Source organism: Pyxicephalus adspersus, chromosome 5, assembly GCF_032062135.1.
Source record: "Pyxicephalus adspersus chromosome 5, UCB_Pads_2.0, whole genome shotgun sequence".
Lineage (NCBI taxonomy): Eukaryota > Metazoa > Chordata > Amphibia > Anura > Pyxicephalidae > Pyxicephalus > Pyxicephalus adspersus.
This window is the reverse complement of record NC_092862.1, coordinates 13,859,357-13,882,996: the sequence shown is the minus strand read 5'-3', so window position 1 is coordinate 13,882,996 and position 23,640 is coordinate 13,859,357. Positions and strand designations below refer to the sequence as shown.

Sequence of the window (23,640 nt, the reverse complement as noted above, 5' to 3'; positions counted from 1 at the left end):
GTTTTATTGGCCCCTTGCTATCTTCATCGCATTTATTTCTTTTTACACATTCTTTCTTTTAGTGTCAATCGTCTTTTTTTTATTCTTGTGTATTTCTTACTTTTCTACCGCCGGTTGTCTCTCCTTTGTATGTGATTTCTCATTTTTCTTTCTTTTCGGTGTTTTATAATCTCCTATTATAGTAATCCTTTTCCTCTTCATACACTGAAATAATAAATAAAGTATTTGGATAGAGTAGGGAAGAGTTAAACCTGTCAGTTGTAATACGAGTTCTGCTGAGAATAGTTCCTTGCTCTTTCTGTCTGAGATGCAATGGAACATATAAAAGAAATCCCTTCAAGGGAAAGGAATTCTCCAGTTAGACAGCTGTCACTGAAACATGTATGCCTGTTAAAAGGTTCCGGTAATACATGTAAAATGTTGCCATATCCATCACATTGTCTTAATGACAATGATCACCAGTACAGATAAAGATGATAATTCTCCCTATGGGGACACATACTATCAGAAAAGCTTGACATGTGTCTAACCATGTCTAACAAAAAAGAACATATATATATATATATATATATATATATATATAAATAAAATTTATTATCATTTCTTTTGTTATACTGTTTTAGGAACAATATAGTTTGTCGTTTTAAGATTTTATAAAGGCGAATGCCATCAAAGAACTCCGAAATAACTCATTGCACCATTGTATGTATTTATAGTTCAGCACTGTGTTTCATTTTCTCATCTAGGGTTGGCACAGTACAGTGGTGACCCCAGAATAGAATGGAATCTAAATACATATGACACCAAAGAAGCCGTCCTTGATGCTGTCCGAAACCTGCCTTACAAAGGTGGAAACACACTTACAGGTATGTTCATTGTCAATACAGGGTAAATATTTGCTACATAATAATAAAAGAAAAATCTTCACATAAAATGTTAGCATGCACTATTTTTATTCATTGATTTTACAAACAAAAAAGGGGGTCATGAAGAACCGAACAAACAAACAGGACTTTTAAGGCCAGATAAGTAATTTCATCACTATAATTAAAACCAGAAAATTAGCTTTATTTTAAATCGCGGGTTAAAAAACAGAGATATAATACATACATAAAACATATAAAAACATTAGCACCCACATAAATCTCCTGCTGGAAGTTCTCCGAACAAGAGATATTCCAGTTAACTCAACGCGTTTCACGGGAACTTAGCCTGCTTCTTCAGGATAAGGAGATATGTCTCTGCTAGGTACAGACAATTGACCAACATTCCTTCTCTCATAGATTGGTAATTAGTATACGACAATGACGAGATGGAAGGCAAGCTGTATCTCATGAATGTAGCAGCTTAACCTAATTGATTATATTCCTAAGTTTTACTTTTTAGGTTGTATTAGCCAGTGATAAATCAAACCGTAGTGCCCGCCTTGTAGAGAAGAAATACTAAATAGTAAGTATTTCTTCTCTCCAGGGTGGACATTACTGTGTTAATGTGCCTTGGGCACTAGAAGTTGGTTGTCTTTACAATGCTATAAATAGTATTGATGTCTTAAAAATTCATATTTCTAAAGATATGAAGAATGTTTTATATGTGTTATCCTCAATACCACAGCATTGGCATACAATTATGCTTGTCTTGTGTGATGTGGGCCCATATCCTTGCTGATCCCATATTTCTTGTAGGTCTTGCCTTGACATACATTTTGGAAAACAGTTTTAAACCTGAAGCAGGAGCTAGAGATGATCTCCCAAAGATTGGTATCCTGATTACTGATGGAAAATCACAAGATGATGTCATCCCACCCGCTAAAAGTCTGAGGGATGCTGGGATTGAACTTTTTGCTATTGGTAAGCTTTGTTATATATTTTGATAATATTTACTTGTATTTATTTAACACAGCGCTCTACAAACTCCATCGTTTCAACTGTCCTTTAAAGGGGCTCACAATCCAATGTCCCTACCATAGTCATATGTCATTAACAAAGCCTAGGGCTTATTTTGAGGGAAGCCAGTTAACCAAACTGCATGTTTTGTGGGAGAAAACTGGAGTGCCCAAGGGAAACCCACACTAACACAGGAAGAAAATACAAACTCCTTGCAGTGTCCTGGCTGAGATTGGAACCTGGGACCTAGCGCTGAATAGATACCAATGCTAGCCACTGAGCCAGCCATGCTGCCTATTTTACTTTTGTTATTTCTTTCATCGTTTTTTTAATACAAACCTCAAACTTTGTCAATTTTGATGGATTGTGCCTTGGTCTGCCAAATGGTACTTCCCCTCTTATCTTCTGAAAACAGACCTTGAGCTTGGTAAAGTACAGTTTGCGGCTCCTATTGTCCTCTCAGATACTTGAAGAATGGCCTAAAAGGAGAGAGTGCTGCCCCACTAAACTTATAGTTCTTTACAAAAAAAGTAAATTACTTATTTGGCACGTCTCAAATCATATATGTGCTGTTTCAGTAGCTTGTGGTGACATGTGCATACCAATATTAACGCCAAGACAAGGGCAATCTTCATATTTTACATTGACAAGGGTAGTCAAATGAGTTTCCAATTCTGCCAAAACATTAAGACCTACTAAATCTAGCTTAGAATTGAAATTGGGTATATTGAACACTGTCTCTTGTGACTGTAGGATCACCATCAAATTGCCCACTTTTGACCTTATCCTACCAGTGTTTGTGGTGACTGCATAACTATACCTTGCCATTGAATAAAAAGGAAATACATTGCAAGACAGAACCACAGTATATGTGCCACTTTACGTTGTAGCACATGTCTTATTTGCTTACAGAATGAGTGGTCTATCAGTGGTATCTATTCTCTAATTTACTAGAAAAATATTAACTTTTAGAGCATCTGGATCAAAGGACAAGCCCCTTTTCATAGGCATGCTGCCCTGGCTCAAAGCCTATGCTGTGGGCTTTGAACCGGGGCAATTGTGCCAGCCTGGCTTCATGTGTGTCCATTGCTGAATCATAGCTGCCTGATGATAGTACCAAGTAACTTTATGTAGTACTTACTCTGTCCGGAGTATATAGTACACCTCCATGGCAGGAGTAGAGGTAAGTGTCTCCCCAATAAACTATAAAGGTTGCATATAGCCTTTTTTAAGCACAAACCAATAGATTGGCACTGCTTATTCTCTTGGCCTCACCTTAGGGGCTTATGTTTTTTTTTAGCATGGAAATGCCCAGTAAATGGCTTATCTATCTAGACTACAGGCACAGCATCAAGAAAATGTATGCAAAAAAATCTGTGCAAGATGGGTTTGGTGGGTTTTGGTAAATGCTGTTTATACATAGTATGCCTCATACAAAACCTTTAGTAGAGAACACACATTTCCCAGGAAACATTCCCTAAAGTCTCCTTACCTGCCCTTTACACTCCAGTGGAGATGTACATAATGCATGAACCATTTAGTATACCCAAAGCAATAACCCAAGTAAAGCAATAAAATACAACAAAGGCTTAAACTTTGTAAAGTCGGATTTGAGTTCATTGTCATTAAACGACTTGTGTTACTGGAGGCTTTGAAGAGGCATGCAACAAATTTCTTGCCTTGGAGCAGTTGCTTTGATGTGTGACACCTTTCAGGCACTGAAACCATCTAATTTTTAAGTGAACACACCAGTTAAGATGATGGTATAGCCACAAAAGACTAATGACAGTCAAAACACATCTACACGCAGCACTGAAAAAATATCACATTTAAGGGCAAAAAAATGCTAGCAAGCTTTGTTCATTGCCTATAATGCACCATCATTTATTACAATAAAGTAGTTACAATGAAAATAGTCTATTAATTTCTACAGCACTATATATTTTGTAACATTTATTAGAATAGGTTGTTGACCTCAGTGTCTGCCTCCTAAGAGTTTTACAGTTTACTTTCGTCACCGTTGACACACCCATGAGTCTATGAACCCATTTGTATTTGGGGTGGAGGGGAGGTACACAAGCAAGGGATTACCAGGGGTTAACAAGGAAAGGGAAACTGAAAGATCTCAAATCTGCAAGGTAACATTTAAAGCTCAACTCCAACCAATATTGTTTTATTTGTTTTGGCCAGATCATGGGAATGTGATTGAACATGACTATGGCCGCTGCGGGTACATAGATGATGTTTAATTTGTGAGAGAAGGCCTAACTTCTTCCAACACTATCCAAAGCTGCAAATAAAGGGTTTAAAGTTAAGCTTTAATGGCTTGTTTACCAGAACAAGGTTTTTGCTTCTTAATTGCTTGTGATCCGTTGCCTTTATCTATGTATGGATTTCCCATACGAGTTGAAGGGTCATTGAGGCACAACATAATTGGCTGCCCATACAGAGGCAACTGACTGCCAGATGTTGCAAGTAGCATCTGAGATTGCAGAATCCACCAGGGAAGTTGACGGATATATGTCAACCGCCTAGCAAAACCTCCTTCCAAAGGCTTTCATTCAAAGGCTTGCTAGGTCAACGTGGTAGCAGATGATTGATGGTTGATAGGCTTTCATCCACCTGCTAGCTGCTATCCTATCCACCAAGTTACAGGTAATAGTTATAGAAAAGAAGAGGAAGATCTTCAAAACTCCAAACATACAGATTTGTGTCAAGTAGCTGATTGAAAATAAGGAACCAGCTGTAAATGTGTTCATCCATTTATAACCTATATATCAGGAACATCTCCCACCAGTTCAGTCTATATCTAATTTGATTCCAACTGCATAGGAAATAACCCACCATAGCTATTGCCCTCTAAATAATTTATTGACATGATCTTTTTCTGATTTACGTTGATTGTACATTGAAAACTCACATTTTTTTTTCCCAATTGTTCTCAATATATTTAAGGTGTGAAAAACGCCGACCTTAATGAATTGAAGGAGATTGCCTCAGAACCCCACACCGACCATGTTTACAATGTAGCTGACTTTAACATCATGGACTCCATTGTGGGGTCACTGACAAAGACCGTGTGTGAGAGAGTGGAAGATATCGACATTAATATTAAAGGTAAGTGAACTTCAAAGATAAAGCTTCATTGGGTCCAAGGCAAAACCAGGTTTGGCTTCCGAACTTCAGACAGATATAAAAAAGGACCAATGCATATATATGTATTAATGTAAAGAAATTCCTGAATTGTTGTTGATATCAGCCTCCTATAATTATCTCTAGCCCCGATTGAACAAATGTGGGGCAGCAATGTGAGACAAAAAGCCTCAGCTGCAGGGCACCCAGAATTCGTGTAAAGAAGAGAATGGAACAAGAAAATATAAAACTCTTTGCTTTGCTGCCCATTTAGTAAAGAAAGGAGTATAAGACTTGGACACTATTGTTATTAAAGACTTGGAATGTTGAAAGTTGATTTAAACAGAAAGTGAAATAGACTTGATATAGGCCATATATTGAATGCCTTAAAAAAGCAAACCAAAAACAATGTAATATCATGCAGGATGTATTTGGGAAATACATAGCTCTGAGTTTGTTACCTGCAGAGTGATGGGTTTCTGTATGTACATGTCACAGATCCCCAGGCAACAAGACTCCCTCTTTATAATTTTGTTTATTTGATGGCTGTAATATGACATGCCAAAGCAAAAGGTTGTCATTAGTATTATTTTTTATTAAAGCTGATTGGAAAAGAACTTTTTTTAGCTATAAATCAGCATTATCTAACACGGTGACTCATTAGTCAGGGGTTTATGGAACACATCATTGATTCTTCCACCCCTCGTGATAATAAATATAAGGCAGAATGCAATTACTTATGTATGAAGGACATTAATTGTAGCAGCTATTACTACATGGACATGGCTGAGGATTTATTATGAGCCCACTAAGTCACTTTTTATTCTCACCACATACAGCAATGTTATTAATAATCACACAATTGCTTCAATAAATGTATTCTTTGTCTTTTCTTTTTCAATGGTTTCTCCAATAAAACAGTTAAAGCATTATTAGTTGATTACTCAATTGAAATCCTTCCATCCTACTAACAAGCCCGTAACATTGGTAAGGTTTTCATGAGCAGTAAAGTTTTGGCCACACAAGTTTTTAGATCTGGTAATTTACAGCTGAAATTCAAACAAATATATATTTGAAGTGAATATAAATGAACTGTGTTGTCTGCTAAAAATATGGTCCTTCTTTTAAGCCATATTTGGGATTTATACAGAATCCTTCCCCCAGACAGCACAGTCTAGACAGTAATACTACATGCTTTGTCGGAGGCATCTTTTGTCCCCCATCAGCTGATAAGATATTGGAGCTGATTTATTATAGCTTTCCATGGCTGGAGAGGATACATTCAGTGAAGCTGGATGATTCAGAAAACCTGGAATTGATCTGGTCCAGGGTTGAAAAATTTGCTAACAAATAGCAAATTACTTTTAGTAAACCCATTTCAGGTTTGCTGGATCACCCAGCTTCACTGATGAAAGTGTATCCTCTCCAGCCTTGGAGAGCTTGATTGAATCAGGCCCATTGCCTCTGCTCACCCTTGCCCCATCATCATATTTGTTGTCAGCACATAACTGGCTAAAAGAGCAGCACCTAAAATATACAAAGGTTTTTCAATACATTTCTGCACTCTTTTAACTTTACTTAACATTTTTTAACTTTGCTTTCCTTTTTTTTAATGATTTCAACAACAACATACATTTCAAATTGATTGTAGGCCTGAACAGGTAATTGATAGCTATTTCATATTCATCTTGTGTTCTACTATGAATGAATATCTTCAATTGGGTTCTCTAACTAAATATAAAGTTTGTCTATTCACTTGGTCCTGGGCCTAAATGTAAGGCAGTGATCCACCCCATAGTTATAATTTGTAAAATAAATTTGCAAACATGTTCCTATCAACAAATACTTTCCACTGAAGAATGTTCTCCAGGTCTGACATTTAGGAGAAATTTCTGATATAACACAGGAACCAAATGTGGAAAGAAGAGGTTCTAGTAAGAGGACAATCAAAGACAAAATCATTTCCATAATATAATAATAATATTCCATTTACAGGGGAGGTAGCTGAAGTGGTTGGATCCCCCTCTGAATTGATCACATCAGAAGTAACGGCAAGAAGTTTTCGGGTTAGCTGGACTCATGCCCCAGGAAATGTGGAAAAATACAGAGTGGTTTATTACCCTACCAAAGGGGGACAGCCAGAAGAGGTAAGAAGCGGAAGCATTAACAACAGCCACTCATGCAGGCGTCTATTTAATAAAGCTCTCCAAGACTGGAGAAGATAGACTACCATGGGAGAACCTGGGTGATCCAGCAAACCCCGAGTGGATTTCTTAATAGAATTTCCTAATATTTAGGAAATGTTTTCAGTCCTTGACTAAATTTATTCTTGTGGATCATCCATGTTCTCCCATGACAGTCTATCTTACCTAGCTTTAATAAATCAGGTCCAATGTCTTTTGACATCCTCAAACCCTTCTGTAGGGCATGCAACTTACAATATCCATTACATTGTAGCTGCCATCTGGGAGATTGAGCCTTATGATAAAGTACTACATACATGGCCATAACGTGCTTTTCTTTTATATCTGAGTAACCCTCTCGATCTTCTGCATGTGGGTCCATGAATGTGTCTTCTTTGTTTTCTAAGAATGTCCAGAACATTATATACTAAAGTCTAGGAGCGCAATATTTTAAACCTGAAATGAATAAGCCGCAGAAGGAATATTTCCCTCCTGTTTGGAAAAATTGGTAGCTGCAACCCAGCGAGTTTTTATTTTGCTTCCTGTGGACCAAAGCTGCAGGATTTGTGGGAGGCTGTATGTAATTATATTTTGTTTTCAGTAATATTACTCATGTAAACTGTTTAGACAGTATTGTGGGCACACAAATCTAATAAAGATGTAAAAAATCATGCTAGGGCTCTGTTTTCTATCTATACACCTTTATTCCCTATTTACTGTAAATATTTTGTCATATCCTTCATAACCGTATGGCTCCAAGCCATTCTTAGCATGAGATTTAATTAACAGGAACAGGAACATTCCCAAGAAAATACTTATGCACTCCTCTTTATGTTGCGCAAAAGTTACAATAGCATTGCATCCAATTGGTGAAAATGAGTTATCTTTGCAAGATTTTAGGGTTACCTCCAATTAGAATTGCAGACAAGTAGCGTTTCAGAGAAGACCTATTGTTCCTTTGGAAGGCTCCCATGTAAGTAATACCACAAATATCCAAATGGATGGAGGCACCAAGGGAAACCTTAAAAGTGCCGGGAGAATTGTATCTTTTGGGAGGCCTTGAATAACTTTTTGTATCCTCCAGCCAAAACAAGGGCCAGTGGTGGGACAAAAAGAAGCGTGGACCAGTGTGTTTCCCATGTTGGTTAAAAAAATCATTTATTCTGAGATAATATAATATCATATTGAGTTATTAAAGAATAATTTGTGCTTGAGCTAAAAACACGTCTTCTGTTGTAGGTGATAGTAGATGGCAGCGTGTCCACTACGGTGCTGAAGAACCTGATGTCTCTAACAGAATACCAGATCGCAGTGTTTGCTGTGTATACCAGATCTACAACAGATGGACTGCGAGGAGCTGAGACCACTTGTAAGTCATAAAAATAATTTCCTTTCATCTATCCCTGACTTCTACTATTAAAATCAGCCAAGTTCAGTTATAATAGATCCTCATGCATCAAAATCCTTTTCCTGATTTTGTGCAGCCTATTAAGTATTTTCAAAAAAAGTACTGTATTTTAGTAATTGTAAGATATCAGGACTAGGAGAAAAGAATGTCTCATTGCTAACTCCTGGGAATTATTATTATCAATAAACAGGATTTATTTAGCGCCAACTTAATATATAGCGCTGTACATATAGGGGTTGCAAATGACAGACAGAAATCCAAGTGTCCTAGCTTTCCTGCTCAGTCTGAAGCAAAATTACTTAAAGCCACTGACCTGGAAAAAGATATACAGAGCAAGACGTCTCACTTTAATCAGGTCAGCATTGGTGATCTCTATATTTCCCTTAGCACATGTTTCCTTTACCAATGCTGCCATTTATAACTAATGTTCTTACAGATCTCTATAATGTTGATTCTTTAGTCTTCTTACACCAATGCGCAATACTAATCATTCTTCTTTTGTGCTTTTTCCATAGTGGCATTACCAATGGCCACCGATCTTGAACTGTATGATGTCACCCACCGAAGCATGAGAGCAAAATGGGGTGGGGTTGCTGGAGCCACTGGTTACATGATCTTGTATGCACCTCTGACTGAGGGGTTAGCAGCTGATGAGAAAGAGGTAAGTAGTAATTCACAAAAGCTTACCATACTCTAGCTGATTTGCTGAAAATTGTATGATTTAAGGGTTGCTCACACTGTTGTACCAACAACTGCTGGTTAATGGCAGCTTGTTGGAATACAATACTATGTTGGAGTACTATGGCCACAAATGCTTTCATGAAATGTTTTAAATGATAATGTTTGGGACAATGCATATATGTGATCATGCAGTAATACATGTTTATAATGCATTTTATTACATTTCCTCAAATCTTGCTTGTTGTTATTTTTTATGTCCATCCTGGCTAAGGCATTACATAAAATTGGGGAGGAAAACTGAGTTTCTGTGGTGCAGTTTTAGTAAAAGCTTTTTCTAATAAGTGCATTTCATATTTGATATGTGATATGTACATACTGTACATGGCAGGCCACAATTTTGTGCACTGGGACCATATTTTTTTTAAATGCAGTTTTATCAATTCAAAGACAAATGTTATCTTGCCATTAGGAATGTTTTAACATGGGTTTAGACTGCTGTAGGGGAATACAATACAGCTGCCTCCACATTTTGCAGTGACAGATATTGATTGTGTTACATTTTTTTTCAGATGAAGGTTTCTGGATCTGTTACGGATGTTGAGTTGGATGAACTGACTCCCAGTACGGAATACACTGTGACTGTCTATGCAATGTTTGGAGAAGAGGCCAGTGATCCACTTACAGGACAGGAAACAACATGTATGTCATTATCAGATAACAATGATTTACCATAAAGGACTACAAGTTTACAAAGCCTTTTGCATGTTCCTTTTGTAAATACATACCATTGTAAACCTATAGAGGGGTATTTTAATGGAGCAGAATATCAGAATCACTCAAGTTTCTCCCTAAATTTATAGAACAAATGATATTATGTCCAATGTCCATGTCAATTATTCACCACTCCAAAAAACATTCCTTCCAAAACCTAGTGTTTCAAAACTCCACTCCTCTAATACAATGAGAGTAAAGTTGTTACGGTAGATTGTTCTTGACCAAAATGAGTGACCAACAGTCTGATATCTCTTAGACTACGTACACATGTGCAATGTTTCATGTCCGGTAATCGGCTCAGGGCTGATATTGGACGAGAGTCTTGCATGCCTACAGCACTCGTTGCCCATCATCCAAACAATCGTCCTGGCAGATCTACGGGCAGTGGACTAGGAATGATCATAATGCAAGTGAAGGAGGGAGAGCGCAGCAGAGTGCCACCCCATAGTTCCCCCTCTTCTCTTTATAGAGCAGACCGGCTGTATGCACAGCGCTTGTTCATGCATCATGCAGTCGTTCGTCATTGGAAAGGATCATGAAAGATCCTTTCCAATGACATTTATTGCATGTGTGTACATAACCTTACATACCCCAGTCCCTGCCACCCAGATGCTGTCTGGTAGAGAAGTCTTTAGACATTATTACAATTTTCCAAATGAATTGCCCATCATGTTTCAGTCACCTCTTCTTCTTTGTTCACAGTGCCATTAAGTCCTCCCAGAGACCTCCGATTTTCAAACATTGAACACAGCTCAGCCACTGTCTCCTGGGACCACTCACATAAGAATGCTAATGGTTACCGGATTATGTATGTGAAAACCGGAGGTTCAGACATCAATGATGTGAGTGACGGAAGAACTGTACCCTTCCTACAACTTCTTCAATCTATCCTTTTGTAATAATTTACTTTTCCCTCTTTAGAATACCAAACCTACCTATGGGCTTTTCTTAAACATTGAGGACCTTGTTAATTTTTTTACAAATAACAAATGTTCCAAACATGTTCCCCATCTTTAATAATGCTCTGTATTACCTGCTACAGTATTAATAGGTTTCAATCACAGATAGTAGACATGAAAGGTGTAAAGTCACATTGTGCTTTAGTGTGTTATTCCATCAATATTTTATAATGCCAATTTGAGATCTCCTAGAATTAAGCAATTCAGTGACATTGTAATGCCATTTTCAACTGATCCCAAGTACAACCATAAAGATTAAAGCAGGGGTCCCCAACCCTCGTCCTTCTGACAGATGGGCCGCGGCTTTTGCTGGTGCACCCGCCAACGGGGTCAGAAAACGGGCCCCTGCTTGGAGGGGGGTGCAACGGCCAGAGCCGCATACCACGTCTTCAGGAGACCGGTGGACGGGTTGTCTCTCTGGACATAACCCTCTTCCGGCATCATGATGCCATTCTGGGGGAAGTTTCTGCCCCTTTGAGTGACACAGCTCCCTGTGCATGCGCGGTCCGGAGTCCGTGCATTTAGTGGTCAGCGAGCTCCAAAAAATTGAGGACCACTAGATTAAAGCATCCTACCACTAACAATATTCCTCAATGCGGTCAGAACTATTAATTGTAGGATGCCTCAGCCTATAAGAATTTCTTTACAATCAAACATTATTAGGTTAAAATGGTTGAAATTGTCTAGAATATGGTAAGCATAAGACAGAGGAGCTTACACTCCATCCAGCTAGCAAATGCCTATTATTACGTTTTTAAAATTAATAAAGGGTTCTGTTTCGTTTATTTGGACAAGACAATTTCCAAGCCTCAAGTTAAGCAGCTATACTCTGCTGAAGACACAAATTAAACTACACTCTGCCCACATGTAGGATGTTAAAGTAACGAAACCCAGCAACAAAATTTTGCAGTTTACCGGTGTTTGGCTTCATTAGTTTTGTTTTCCCTTTTTTTCACATGGTGATCTTATGTTATGCCATCTCTACAACATAGGGGGAACTTCTTTTGCAATTCACAGAGATTAACTGGGCAGAACTAAAATTGTAAGCAGGTGGCGGTCCCTGTATTGTGACCCAGCTCATCAGTAACCACCCAAAAACAGCTGGGTGGTTGCTTAAAAGTGCCGGGTGGTGCACCCATCTAAAAGAAGCTGGGGAGAACACTACTGTTTGTGATTTTAGTACTGCAGATGAAGAGTGCAAGGAATGTTACGGACTCATTGGATTTAATATTATATTTTAAAAGGAACATAACAAAATGTACATGCATTGCAGAGATGTACTGGGCACTGGATGGTTTCTTTACACCTTGGGTACTAACTATTAGAACTACCAGAAAAAAATTGTTTTCACTGTGCAGTGTTTCTGTTAATAAATTCTATTTGTTTACTCTGCATAACAAATTCACTTTTACTTGTACTAACCCCTGATTGTGCTGCCTTCCTCTTTCTCTCCATTCTCTATGATACTAGCACTCCTATGAACTTGCTAATCTTGTTGGTGCCATCTTGGCCTGCACATGACGTTGACTGGTTATCTAAACAAGGTATTGGTTGGGCTCTTCTCCTTAGTCCTATAGTCCATATGGGGAATACAATGTAACATTAATATTAATGTGTTTATACAACAGGTGGAAGTTGGGCGAATTTCATCCTACAACCTAAAGAAACTTGCATCACTTACAGAGTACACGGTGGCCATTTTTTCTGTTTTTGATGAAGGACAATCTGAGCCCCTCACAGGCACCTTTACTACAAGTAAGTTATAGTTACTAAGTAAACATAAACTGCTTAACATGTTGCCAGAGCCACAAGGTAATTTTTAATCTTGGAGAATCAATATTCTCTAATGTAAAAGCCACCATATACATTAGAAAGCTGCCAAGGATGCGGGCACCATCCAACAGCTTTGGAAACCTATGGAATGAATACTGAGGTCCGCTAGATGATCACTGACCACTCAGTAATAATATAAGCTGCCAATGTATTGTCATGTCTTCACAGAGCCTTTGCCATCTCCTCGGGACCTAAAAGTCAGGGATATCACCACACACAGTTTTGTGGCTTATTGGACACATTTTGCATCTGATATAATTATGTACAAACTCCAATGGACTCCCAGAAGAGGCGGCCAAACCGAAGAGGTAAACTATTCATTTGCAGTTTTGAATTTTTGTATAATTTCTGTATAGGTTAATTGCTATATAGATAAATAGGATAAATACATTTGTAGACCGATATTGCTGTGTTTGTATTTGTCTAGGCCATACTTAAAGGAGATATCAGCTCCTATGTTATTAATGGATTGACACATAGCACAGAATATGAAGTCTCCCTGTCAGCTATCTTTGCTGATGAATCTGAAAGTGATGCTCTGTCAGCCGTGGCTACAACACGTAAGAATTCTAAATATCTATTTAATCTTTCTAATCTATCAATCTCATTATATTTCTTTTTGGCACCCCAAGACGACAAAATAGATAAAAATAGCCTTTGATTCCTAACCCTAAACTAAACTTTTTAATGCATACCCACTGTAAAACTTACCCTAAATTCTAAATCAGCATTTCTCTACCTTATTACCCCAGGGTAACTCTTAAAATACATTTTGTGTCTCAGGGAAGCCCCAATTAAATCGATTCATTGGGCCTGATTTAATAAAGCTCTCTAAGACTGGAGAAGATAGACATATCGTAGGTGAAGCAGGGTGATCCAGCAAACCTGGAATTGATTTTCTAAAAATAATTTGCTGTTAATCGCCTAACACTTTGTTTTTATTTAGTTTTCAAGTAAACAGGGGTTAAAACAAGTTACAAAACAAACTACCACCTTAGAGTGCATATAATATATAACAAGTCGTATAGAAAACAGGAGGGGAGCAGAGACACGTTTGAGCATCCTCCATTCCACTATAAACACGGAACATCATAATAGTCATACTAAGGATTGTTACAATCAAAAATCACATACATACATTTTGAGTTCTCGGCTCAGGTATAAGTGCATAAAACAACATAAATTCCAATTCCATGGTTCTGAAGGAGCCTAGGATTCACCCAGAGGACCCAACATTCTTTTATATTCCTCTGAAACATTTCCTGAAACATGATCCAAGGTGACCAGGTCTCAAGAAATGTTTCCTGTCTGTTATAAACTGCCGTAACATCTTCCTTATTCCTACCTTCTAGATTCATAGACCCAGTGTGAGAGGGATAGATTTTTTTCCATATTCTAGGAATGCACACTTTGGCAGCTGTAACCAGGTGTTTTACTACAGATTTATTATAGGATTTCTGGGGCCAATTGTGAAGGTGTAGTAGAAAGAAGGTCGGGTCATTAGCAATCTGCCTTACCGCCATCTTTTGGCAAATCTCCGTTACACCTGACCAGAAGGATCGTAAGGCCAGAAATTCCCAGAATACATACAACATTGTACCTCTATCACTCCCACATCTCCAGCACATCTCAGATTCAGAGGGGAAAATAGCATGAATCTCAACTGGGGTTCTACACCCGCGTGTCAATACTTTGTATCCCATTTCCTGCAAACCGCTAATTGATCGACCCTTTATGAGTTAGAGCAATGACCTGATCCCTCTGTGAGGGAGTAAACTGGATCCGGAGCTCCCTCTCCCAGGTCTTCTGAAACACCGGGGTGAGTCATCCGGTGCTGTGTTAAGCAGAAAATAAAAGCAAGATAAAACATGGTCTCGTGTCCAACCTCCCCACACTGTGAGTTGCCTCATTGGAGCCCGAGAGCATGGTTAGGCACGTAAAAAGTGGGAGAGCTTGGTGGCTCTCCTGAAGTCCAGATTAAAAGGCTGTGAGGTATCTCTCAGATCTTCCTGCAAGACCTCATGGTTTCCTGATTAAAAATTCAAAATTCATTCAAGCCCTTCCTCACGCAATGTCCAAGAGCACACCCCTCCCCCATTCCAGGCGGGAAGGCCGGGTTTCCCGATACAGGCACAAGGGAGCTAGGCCCTGGTAAAATATATTGATAGGGGGAATACTTCTACCAAACCGACAGAGTGGCCATTAAGGTCAGGTGTGCCCTATTCATATAGAGACCTGGAGATGCTATCCATGGGAGGTACTTGAGACAGATTTTACTAAAGCTCTGTTCCAAATGGACCCATTATTTCGAGTCAGCCTGGTGACACCAGTCTGCTATCTTGAACAAATGGGAAGCTGTGTAATACAGTAGCAGGTTCGGGACCCCCAAATTGCCCACCTTTTTGTGCCGAAATAGTAGTCTCCCTCCCCAAATAAACTTGAATATTTTAGAATGTAAGATCTTAAAGAAGGAATGAGGAATTCTAATGGGCAGGGCTTGGAGCAGATACAAAATTCGGGGTAGTAAAGCCAAATGTTTTTAATTCTGGACCATATCCATTCCGTATTTGCTGGCTCATCCAGTGTCTAGTCTAGTGCTAGTCTATCTTCTCCAGGCTTGAAGAGCTTTATTAAATCGATTAATTCATGCCACTAATATAGTGATAATTAGTAAAGAAAGCCCTTTTCAAAGGCAAAGTGGCACCCCCCCGCAGACAACAAAAAAAAAAAACTAGTGTCATCCTTCTCTACCAAATAGCTTTGAACACCTAATTATGGAGGCAGCATCTTATAGGAAGTCAATTGGCCAAAGCTCAATGACCCCCCCCCCAAATCAACCATTGATGAAAATCAGGTTCAGAAGTTGCTGCTCTAAATTAATCCTTAACACCCAACATTTATCTATTATACTCCTGGTGACCCTTTAGCTTTTACTTCATCTTTTTCAACGTTTTATGTTTTTTCTTTGTTTTTTCCTTGGATTTTATAATGGATATTCATCATATCTGTCTTTAAACCTCCCCTTTAAGGTGCCTGAGAAATGTAACAAGTTGGTGGGAACTGAATCAGCTGACATTTTGGTTCTGGGTTTTTTATGGATTTTAATATAGAGACCTCCCATGTAACCCAGCCAAAACTATTCAATCTTTGTAAATGAACAACAACATGAAATGCAGTAGCTTTGCAACATGAAATGAAGTAGCTTTGGATCAGAGAGTAATTGAGATACAGATTACTGGCTTTTTATTGCCAAATATTTGCAGTATGAGGTTTGCTGTGTAGACTGACACATTGCAATTATTGGCTGGGCGTGTTATGTAAATTAAACACATAAGCTGTCCAGAAAAGATATTAAAATGTTGGACTGATTAAAAAATTAAAATATAAGGGGGTGTACCTAGGTTTTTGGCAATATTAATCAACATTGAAATTAATTTATGCATTTCCTACGTTTTCAGTGACACGGACCACTCAGGCTCCAACTACAGCTAGACCAACAACAGCAGGTAAACAGAACCATCTTTTGAAGATGACCTTGTCATACTATACCACTATGAACATTTATCCTCCTGTTAGGTAGTCATGTCACCACAAAGTGCCAACTTCTTGACTGATATGCTAGGATTTATGGGAAAACTTCTGGGTTAGCTGCTTTTTTCTTGTTTGTCACATAGCCATGTAACCATACAGCTTCAGCCTCAGATTTACTATAGATAGAATATCCGTATATCTTCCATTATGATTCAAACATTATGAAGCCCTACTGCATGTTAAAAACCCTTTATAGGTCTAGCTTGAAACCTTTGGGTGCCAGAGGATATCTGTCTTAAAATGAAGAATATAATGTAAATATTGTTGAAAAATTGGTTCTTTTTGCTATGGCAGCAATTAAGCACTGTATATAATAACATAATTAGTGCATCCTGATAATTAACTGCCCCCAATGCAGAACTAAAAGGTGGTTTCATCCTTTTAGTCCTAGTTTTATCTGTAAAACCAAGCAATGCCTTGTAAGATGATTGTCTATTTGAACAAAATATGAAGGAATAATATTTAAATCTGCATCATGTCGTTCCCATGTGTTTCAGTTGTCCGATTAGGAATCAGAAACCTTGAAATAGATGATGAAACCACATCTAGCCTTCATGTATCATGGACCATAACTGATGCTAATATTCGCCAGTACATCGTGTCCTACATCACCGCTTATGGAGATCGAGAAGAAGTGGTAAGCTTGGGGAAAAAAAAAACATTAAGTGTTTTACCACATCCAAATGCCCTCCTAACAACCCAACCAAATTGTATTTAGCTTTATATGGGAAAGTATATGAGTATAAGAAGATGACATTATTTGATGGCTCCAGTGCAGAGAACCTCTACAGCACCCAGTATACTATGATGTGTACCATCCTGCCATCTGATTTTTGATCTTTTATTATAGTAGCTACAGGAAGATCAAAGAATAATTATACATAGCCCCACCTAAATGATAACTCTTAATTGGGACTGCTGATATCACATTCTAGATGGAACTAGAGAACTGAACTGAGAGGTTTCTACATGTTAACATGATGCCCAAATTACGTTCGTATGGCAAGATTGTTGTTTAAAGTAATGGTCTGGCAACAATTCCTATTCAGTAAAAGTGTACATTTGGCTTATGAATATAGGAGAATGGAATACTTACACATAACGTTTTAATTTTGGTTGGAAAAGAGTAGCAGTAACCTGGGAAGAAATCCAGCCAAACCAATAGATGTCCTCAATGGTTTGGTTAAGCTGATCGAGGATAGATTTCCAATCTATCCATCTTTGTCTATGAAGGTTCATTGAACATTCCATGATGTCTTTTGGGGAAGTAGGAAAAGTGACTGTTCTGCAGGGTTTATGGTTATAATGTCGGGGTCTGGTTACTCCTGCAACGCTTGGTTGTAACCTGCACAGTTTTTACTGTCCATATGTACCAGGGTGCAGCATTGATTTCATATTATATTATTTTTGTCTTTGCCTTTTCTGTAATCTTCTCATCACATCTTCCAACAGAAAGTCGTATCGGGTCGGGAAAATGAGATTGTGCTTCAATCTCTGCTGTCTGACACTGAGTATAAAGTCACCGTGACTCCTGTGTACTTCAATGGAGAAGGGAACCCTGTGTCTGCTTCTGGAAGAACATGTATGTATGGGATGTGTGTGTTGGTCAAAGTATGATAAATAGGTATATATCAAGGACTGCAAACCTTAAACAGGCAGTTATATGTTTTGTTTTACTGACATAAGTAATAGAACTGAATTATGAGTGGCAACTTATTCTTTATTTAGGACCAAATGGTAACCTCAGTGATGCGTTTTTCCTATTAGGCAAATACACTTTTTTCTAAAAGTATTTAAAAAAACTTTCATTATATACTTAACCCGCATACACAAAACTGATGCAGGAACTGATTCACAACAAATAAATATACATTGTAAACATTTAGGTTTTTGTGCATCGTGTGAAAATGGAAAAGGCAATGTTACAGCTTAGAGCAACCAAACTGCTCCCTTTTCATCCTCTTTCTCTAACTTTGCCTTGTTTTTTCCAAAACTTCTTTATAATATAAATTATTAGGAAATATAAAGCATGCCTGTATTACATTTTGTGTGATCTGTATTTTGGTTATATTCCCACAGTGCCGTTGTCTGCTCCACGGAACCTACGAGTTTCTGATGAATGGTATAACAGACTGAGGATAACATGGGACCCCCCTCCTTCTCCAACCCTGGGCTACAGAATAGTGTACAAGCCTTCAAGTGGTGAGGGCCATTTATTCCTTAGAAGATGTGTACAAAATCTTGTAGACATAAATGTTTTAAGTTATGTCAATGCCAGGAAGCAAGGAACATGAGAAGTTAGCATCAATACTCTAAGGCTAAAATGTTGGATAATAAACTCCAACAGCAGTTGTGGGTTGCATTTCCTAATGCACTTCCTAATGTGGGTTGCATTTCCTAATGCTATTCCTGTAAATGTAAATGTGCACAATCTTTGCTACCTATATGTTCCAGGATGCAGGACTGTTTTCATATTTATTATCTTTGTCTTCTACTCTCCCGTTCATGATTTTGCACCATTACCGACTTACCATGCCTTGTTCTGCGCTGGAGGTGGCCATCTTGGTCATCAGAACCTCATCATGTCAGAACCTCCAGCAAGTAGAACAATGAGCACCGCAGAAGGACCATCACCAAATCTCACTCCAAATCTCCTGAGACTAGCAGACTGAGCCAGCAGTGCCTGAGCACTGATTTAGCAGTAATCTGTGGTTTCAGGGTGCTGTTTGGGCACAATTAACATTTTAAGTTCCTCTTAACATAGCAGACCTTCTCATTTCGAGTTCTGTTAATACCAGTTTTGTTCCCATTTAATTCAATTTGAGATTTATTGGACGCTAAAACCCCAAATAGTTCTTCCCCTCTGTCATATGTTTCCCTCATCCCTGCATGCTGTAATCCCAAGGGACCCACATGCAGAGAAATTCTAAGAAAATTCTGTGTAATGAAATATGGCGCATGTTCTTTCTTGGAGATGCCACTTGACAGTATGGGGGACAATATTTCATCTCTTTCTAAAGTTTCCCTGGACATCGAGGCCCCATTTGTGCCTGTCAGAAATGTCAATAGAAGGCATAAGTTCCTAAAAATTCACATTTTAGCACTGTACGAAAGTGTGACTTGAGAACCTGGCACAGAAATATCTCATGTTTAAAGTGTTGCTATTCAGCATTTCTCCAATACATTCCATACCCATTGGCCAAGTGTTAGATTCCAGTTCCAGAAAGTCCACTGGAAGAGGTTCTTGGACAGAAAATTGTAATCCCTTTAACTGTCTGTCCAAGAAGCAGTAATAAAAACATTTATACAGTTTAAAGGGCCTACTTAAAAAGTTCATTATAATAATAATATTATTAGTAATTTCAGGTACTGCAGAGCCTTCAGTATTTGTTGGTTGATTCCTGAAGCCCTTTTCCCCCAACTCCCACCTGTCTTACCTTCCCTACCTTCCACCTTACCACCTTGCTTATCCTGGTATATTATGTCACACATAATATAAGGTCATTTGCAAATTCATCATGAAGAATTGGAAATGCTTGTTGTCAAGATAGACTTGCAAGCTAGGAACATCAAGAACCAAGATGTCATCGCCAATATCCCCAAAACACATAGGAAACTTACAAGAACACAAACCCGCAGATCATGAAAGTCGTAGTGAAGTTGGAACCATTATTTGCACAATAAGTACTAAAGCCATTAGAATGGTCAGGGAACTACCAGAAGGAGTTAGTAGTACTATCTTGCTTCTAAAACTGGGTGTTTTAATTGTATTTCTCTACATTTTCTTCCTTTACTCTGGCCATAAAACAACCCGAGATTTAAATTCAAATGTTGCCCATATGTATTTTGTATTTTCAATTTGCAAGGAGCAGATGGAGTTAAGAGCACTTTTGCACATTTGTATTGGTCTATTTTTAGCTGATTTGTTATTTACAGAGCTCAAAAACTCAAACAGAATGTTATGCTAACAGGATAATGGAGGAGTCATAGGAGTAACTTACCCCTCATCTTCCTGCCTACAGAGTTTTGGTACAGAGAGCGAGAGTCTGAAAGCAAACACCTTGTACTGTGTTTTCTAAGTAAAAACAAAAAATCATAAGAATTCTGACTCTTAAAAATGTAAAAGTTTCCCATTTATTAACTTTTTCTGGTTCTGTATAGTGTTATAACACTGTATAGTGTTATATACAGACTTGTATTCCTTTTTGCTGAGCAGTAAGACCTTTTTACATTTGCATGCTTTAGGTGCAATGCATTGGAGAAAGCCCTTATGCTGTGATACAACCCCAACAAAATGTGCATCCTATACAGTTCAGTAGAAAGACTTGCTACCTAAGCCTACAGCTCAAAACACACATACAAAGAACCAAATCCTTATTGCATATAATATGTTCACATATGCATAAGTCTTAAAGAGCTTATTCTAATTTCTTTGAAATTTTTGCACCACACACATTTTTGTACACATTGGAGTGCATTGCATTGCCTTGCATTAGGCAGTGAATATTCTTCAATGCACAGAAGTCAGCAATTTTTGCAGCTTCATGTATGTTTTTCAGGTACATTGAGAAAAGGAAATCTACATATTTACTGCATAAGAAAATTTGAATGTGGCATGGAATAAATTCTCTATGGAAATGTTACAGTAATTGAATGCTTATCCATGTAGAACACACTGCAGCTTCTTTACCACCATCTTTTCATCTATTTATAACTCCCTATAGGCTGCCTATGGAATTTAGACCCCCCCCAAAATAAATACAAATCCACCATAAACTCCAAGGTTTTTATTAGGTAACATAAAATTTTAAAACACCATGAGATTCATTAGGTGCCTGTGTGATTTGGATCGGGTCTGTTTAGGAACACTTGACTGTAGCAGCAATCTACGTTTCCCCAGTTTTACAATGTACAAATATTTGCAGACCGGTTTTGTCCAAGACTAACACATGGGTACTCCAGGAATAGATGGCACAGGAGAATAGTATGTACTGTATGTGTTATGGCATTGCCATAGGCAGGTTCTAAAATATACATTTCTATGTAAGTTTTCCAAAATCAGCAAAGGCGCTGACACAGGCTGGTGCTTATTTTGGTCTCTGTTTTAGGCTCGGGTCCGGCTCTGGAGACTTTTGTAGGCGATGATGTGAACACCATATTGATTCTCAATCTTCTCAGTGGGACAGAATACAACTTAAAGGTTCTGGCATCTTATTCTACTGGATTCAGCGATGCCTTGACCGGAGTGGGCAAAACATGTAAGTAGCTTTCTTTTTCTTATAGGGAACTTAGTAATCTGGGGCCACAACTTAAGCAATGATCACAAGAAAATAATTCTTGAACCTGCAGCAGTTTAGTAATATTGTAACATGTTTGCCTCCTTTCTGTACAAAGCAAAACAAGAAAGACTACAAATGGGAAGTTTTAGGCAGCTAAATAAGTACTAAACAAAATACTTATTCACACAGTATTATTCAAAATATTATAATTTTTTTGTTTAATGTTAAAAACAATTAAAACATAGCAGGTGCTCTTAAATATACTTGGTAAACATAGCGAAAAATGTAGGATCTCAGTGAACAGTGTGTATACGCATTTCACAGAAACAACATCCGCTTCATCAGGAGATCTACAGAATTTCTCGTTCTTCTGCCCCAAGTTCAGAGTATGCTACAGATGTTTAAAATAAATAGGGTCCCAAATATCAGGGAGATAGGTCACCTGGCAGCCAGTTTCATATATATGGAGCTTTTATGAACACAATCACACAATCACAAATGGGTGCTCAACCCCTTATTCATACATCCTATAAATCAAATGGCAGACTCAACAATCTTCCCATGGCTCTACCCTCTTCTATCAGGACCCCATATGATGTTCAGCTATAGCTGATGAAGCCTCCTGATGAAGTGGATGCTGTTTCCACGAAACGCGTAGAGACATTGTTGCACAGAGAGCATTTTATTACTCTGTGAATAAGTATTTTGTTTAGTCCCTATTTAGCTGCCTAAAAAGTCCCATTTGTGGTCTCTCTTGTTTTGCTTTGTTCAAAGTTTAGGAAAGTGTCAGACTAAAAAATTGTTGTACCAATAGGAAACAGCTGTTATTGCCTCCTTTCTGTATCCATGTTAATGCTAAATGCATTGTGGACATAACAACTCTTAGTAAATATGTGCAGTTTGCAGGTGGTCAGGTGTAATGTCCAAAATTCCCAACTTCATGCGTGGTTGGCTTCACTTTTGGCAGTGTACATAGAAGAAGTACAAGCTATTGCTGGCTCATAGGACTTCTCTGTTCTTTTATTCACCAAACAAATATGATGTGGCAACAATAAGATACGCAATATAGCTTTTTGCACTTTGCTGAAGAATAAATCTGAAGCTGAGAAGATTTCCAGGGTCTGTCAGTTGTATGCTTTCTTCTAACATTACTTTCTGTCTACCAGCTCCTTATTATGCTTTACATTTCTGACTTTTACATTTCATTCCCACTTACATCTCTGACATGGTTAAAAAATACTCCCCCTGCCGCTCCCTCCGCTCCTCCAATGATCTACTAATGACTTCCTCACTCATAACCTCATCACACGCACGGTTACAAGACTTCTCTAGAGCTGCTCCAACTCTCTGGAATGGTCTTCCTCGCCCTATTCGGCTTGCTCCTACTTTCTGCTCATTTAAAAGAGCGCTCAAAACTCATTTTTTCAAACTTGCCTACCCATCTTCTTCTGTCTGCTAAACCCTCATTACTTCCCACCACTACATATCGCCCATCCTATTGTGTGTGAAATTCCCCCACCTACTAGATTGTAAGCTCTTCGGGGCAGGGTCCTCTCCTCCTGTATCACTGTCTGTATTAGTCTGTCATTTGCAATCCCTATTTAATGTACAGCGCTGCGTAATATGTTGGCGCTATATAAATCCTGTTTAATAATAATAATAATAACATTTGCATGTACCGGCCTGTTACCTGCTGGTATTTGGTGCTATTATACAATACTCAGTTAGGAGACAAAATGTTTAAAACACAAGATCAAGACATTTGTAGATCTGCAACTGGGAAACTAATTCAGGGACGAATTTAAACCCTAAGTAAGCATACAGTATTGTAATATTCTAAAAAAACTGAACAGAGCAAGTGAGGGGAAGTTCCCATTATAGGAGATTAAGATCCTTCATTATTGCCCCCCTCCTCCA

At 38.3% G+C, this 23,640-nt stretch overlaps 1 protein-coding gene across 1 annotated transcript in view; it reads left to right on the top strand.

Annotated features, from left to right (window-relative positions):
• Window positions 1-23,640, top strand: part of COL14A1 (collagen type XIV alpha 1 chain) — a 121,823-nt gene that overhangs the window by 48,365 nt on the left and 49,818 nt on the right. Inside the window, exons 7-22 of the mRNA XM_072410687.1 lie at window positions 747-866; window positions 1,683-1,847; window positions 4,839-5,000; window positions 7,011-7,162; window positions 8,438-8,567; window positions 9,122-9,267; window positions 9,857-9,986; window positions 10,764-10,903; window positions 12,649-12,775; window positions 13,022-13,161; window positions 13,281-13,413; window positions 16,312-16,359; window positions 16,942-17,081; window positions 17,897-18,026; window positions 18,524-18,646; window positions 21,553-21,702. Of these exons, the coding sequence (XP_072266788.1) occupies window positions 747-866; window positions 1,683-1,847; window positions 4,839-5,000; window positions 7,011-7,162; window positions 8,438-8,567; window positions 9,122-9,267; window positions 9,857-9,986; window positions 10,764-10,903; window positions 12,649-12,775; window positions 13,022-13,161; window positions 13,281-13,413; window positions 16,312-16,359; window positions 16,942-17,081; window positions 17,897-18,026; window positions 18,524-18,646; window positions 21,553-21,702 (2,136 nt within the window). The remainder of the gene's footprint in view (window positions 1-746; window positions 867-1,682; window positions 1,848-4,838; window positions 5,001-7,010; window positions 7,163-8,437; window positions 8,568-9,121; window positions 9,268-9,856; window positions 9,987-10,763; window positions 10,904-12,648; window positions 12,776-13,021; window positions 13,162-13,280; window positions 13,414-16,311; window positions 16,360-16,941; window positions 17,082-17,896; window positions 18,027-18,523; window positions 18,647-21,552; window positions 21,703-23,640) is intronic.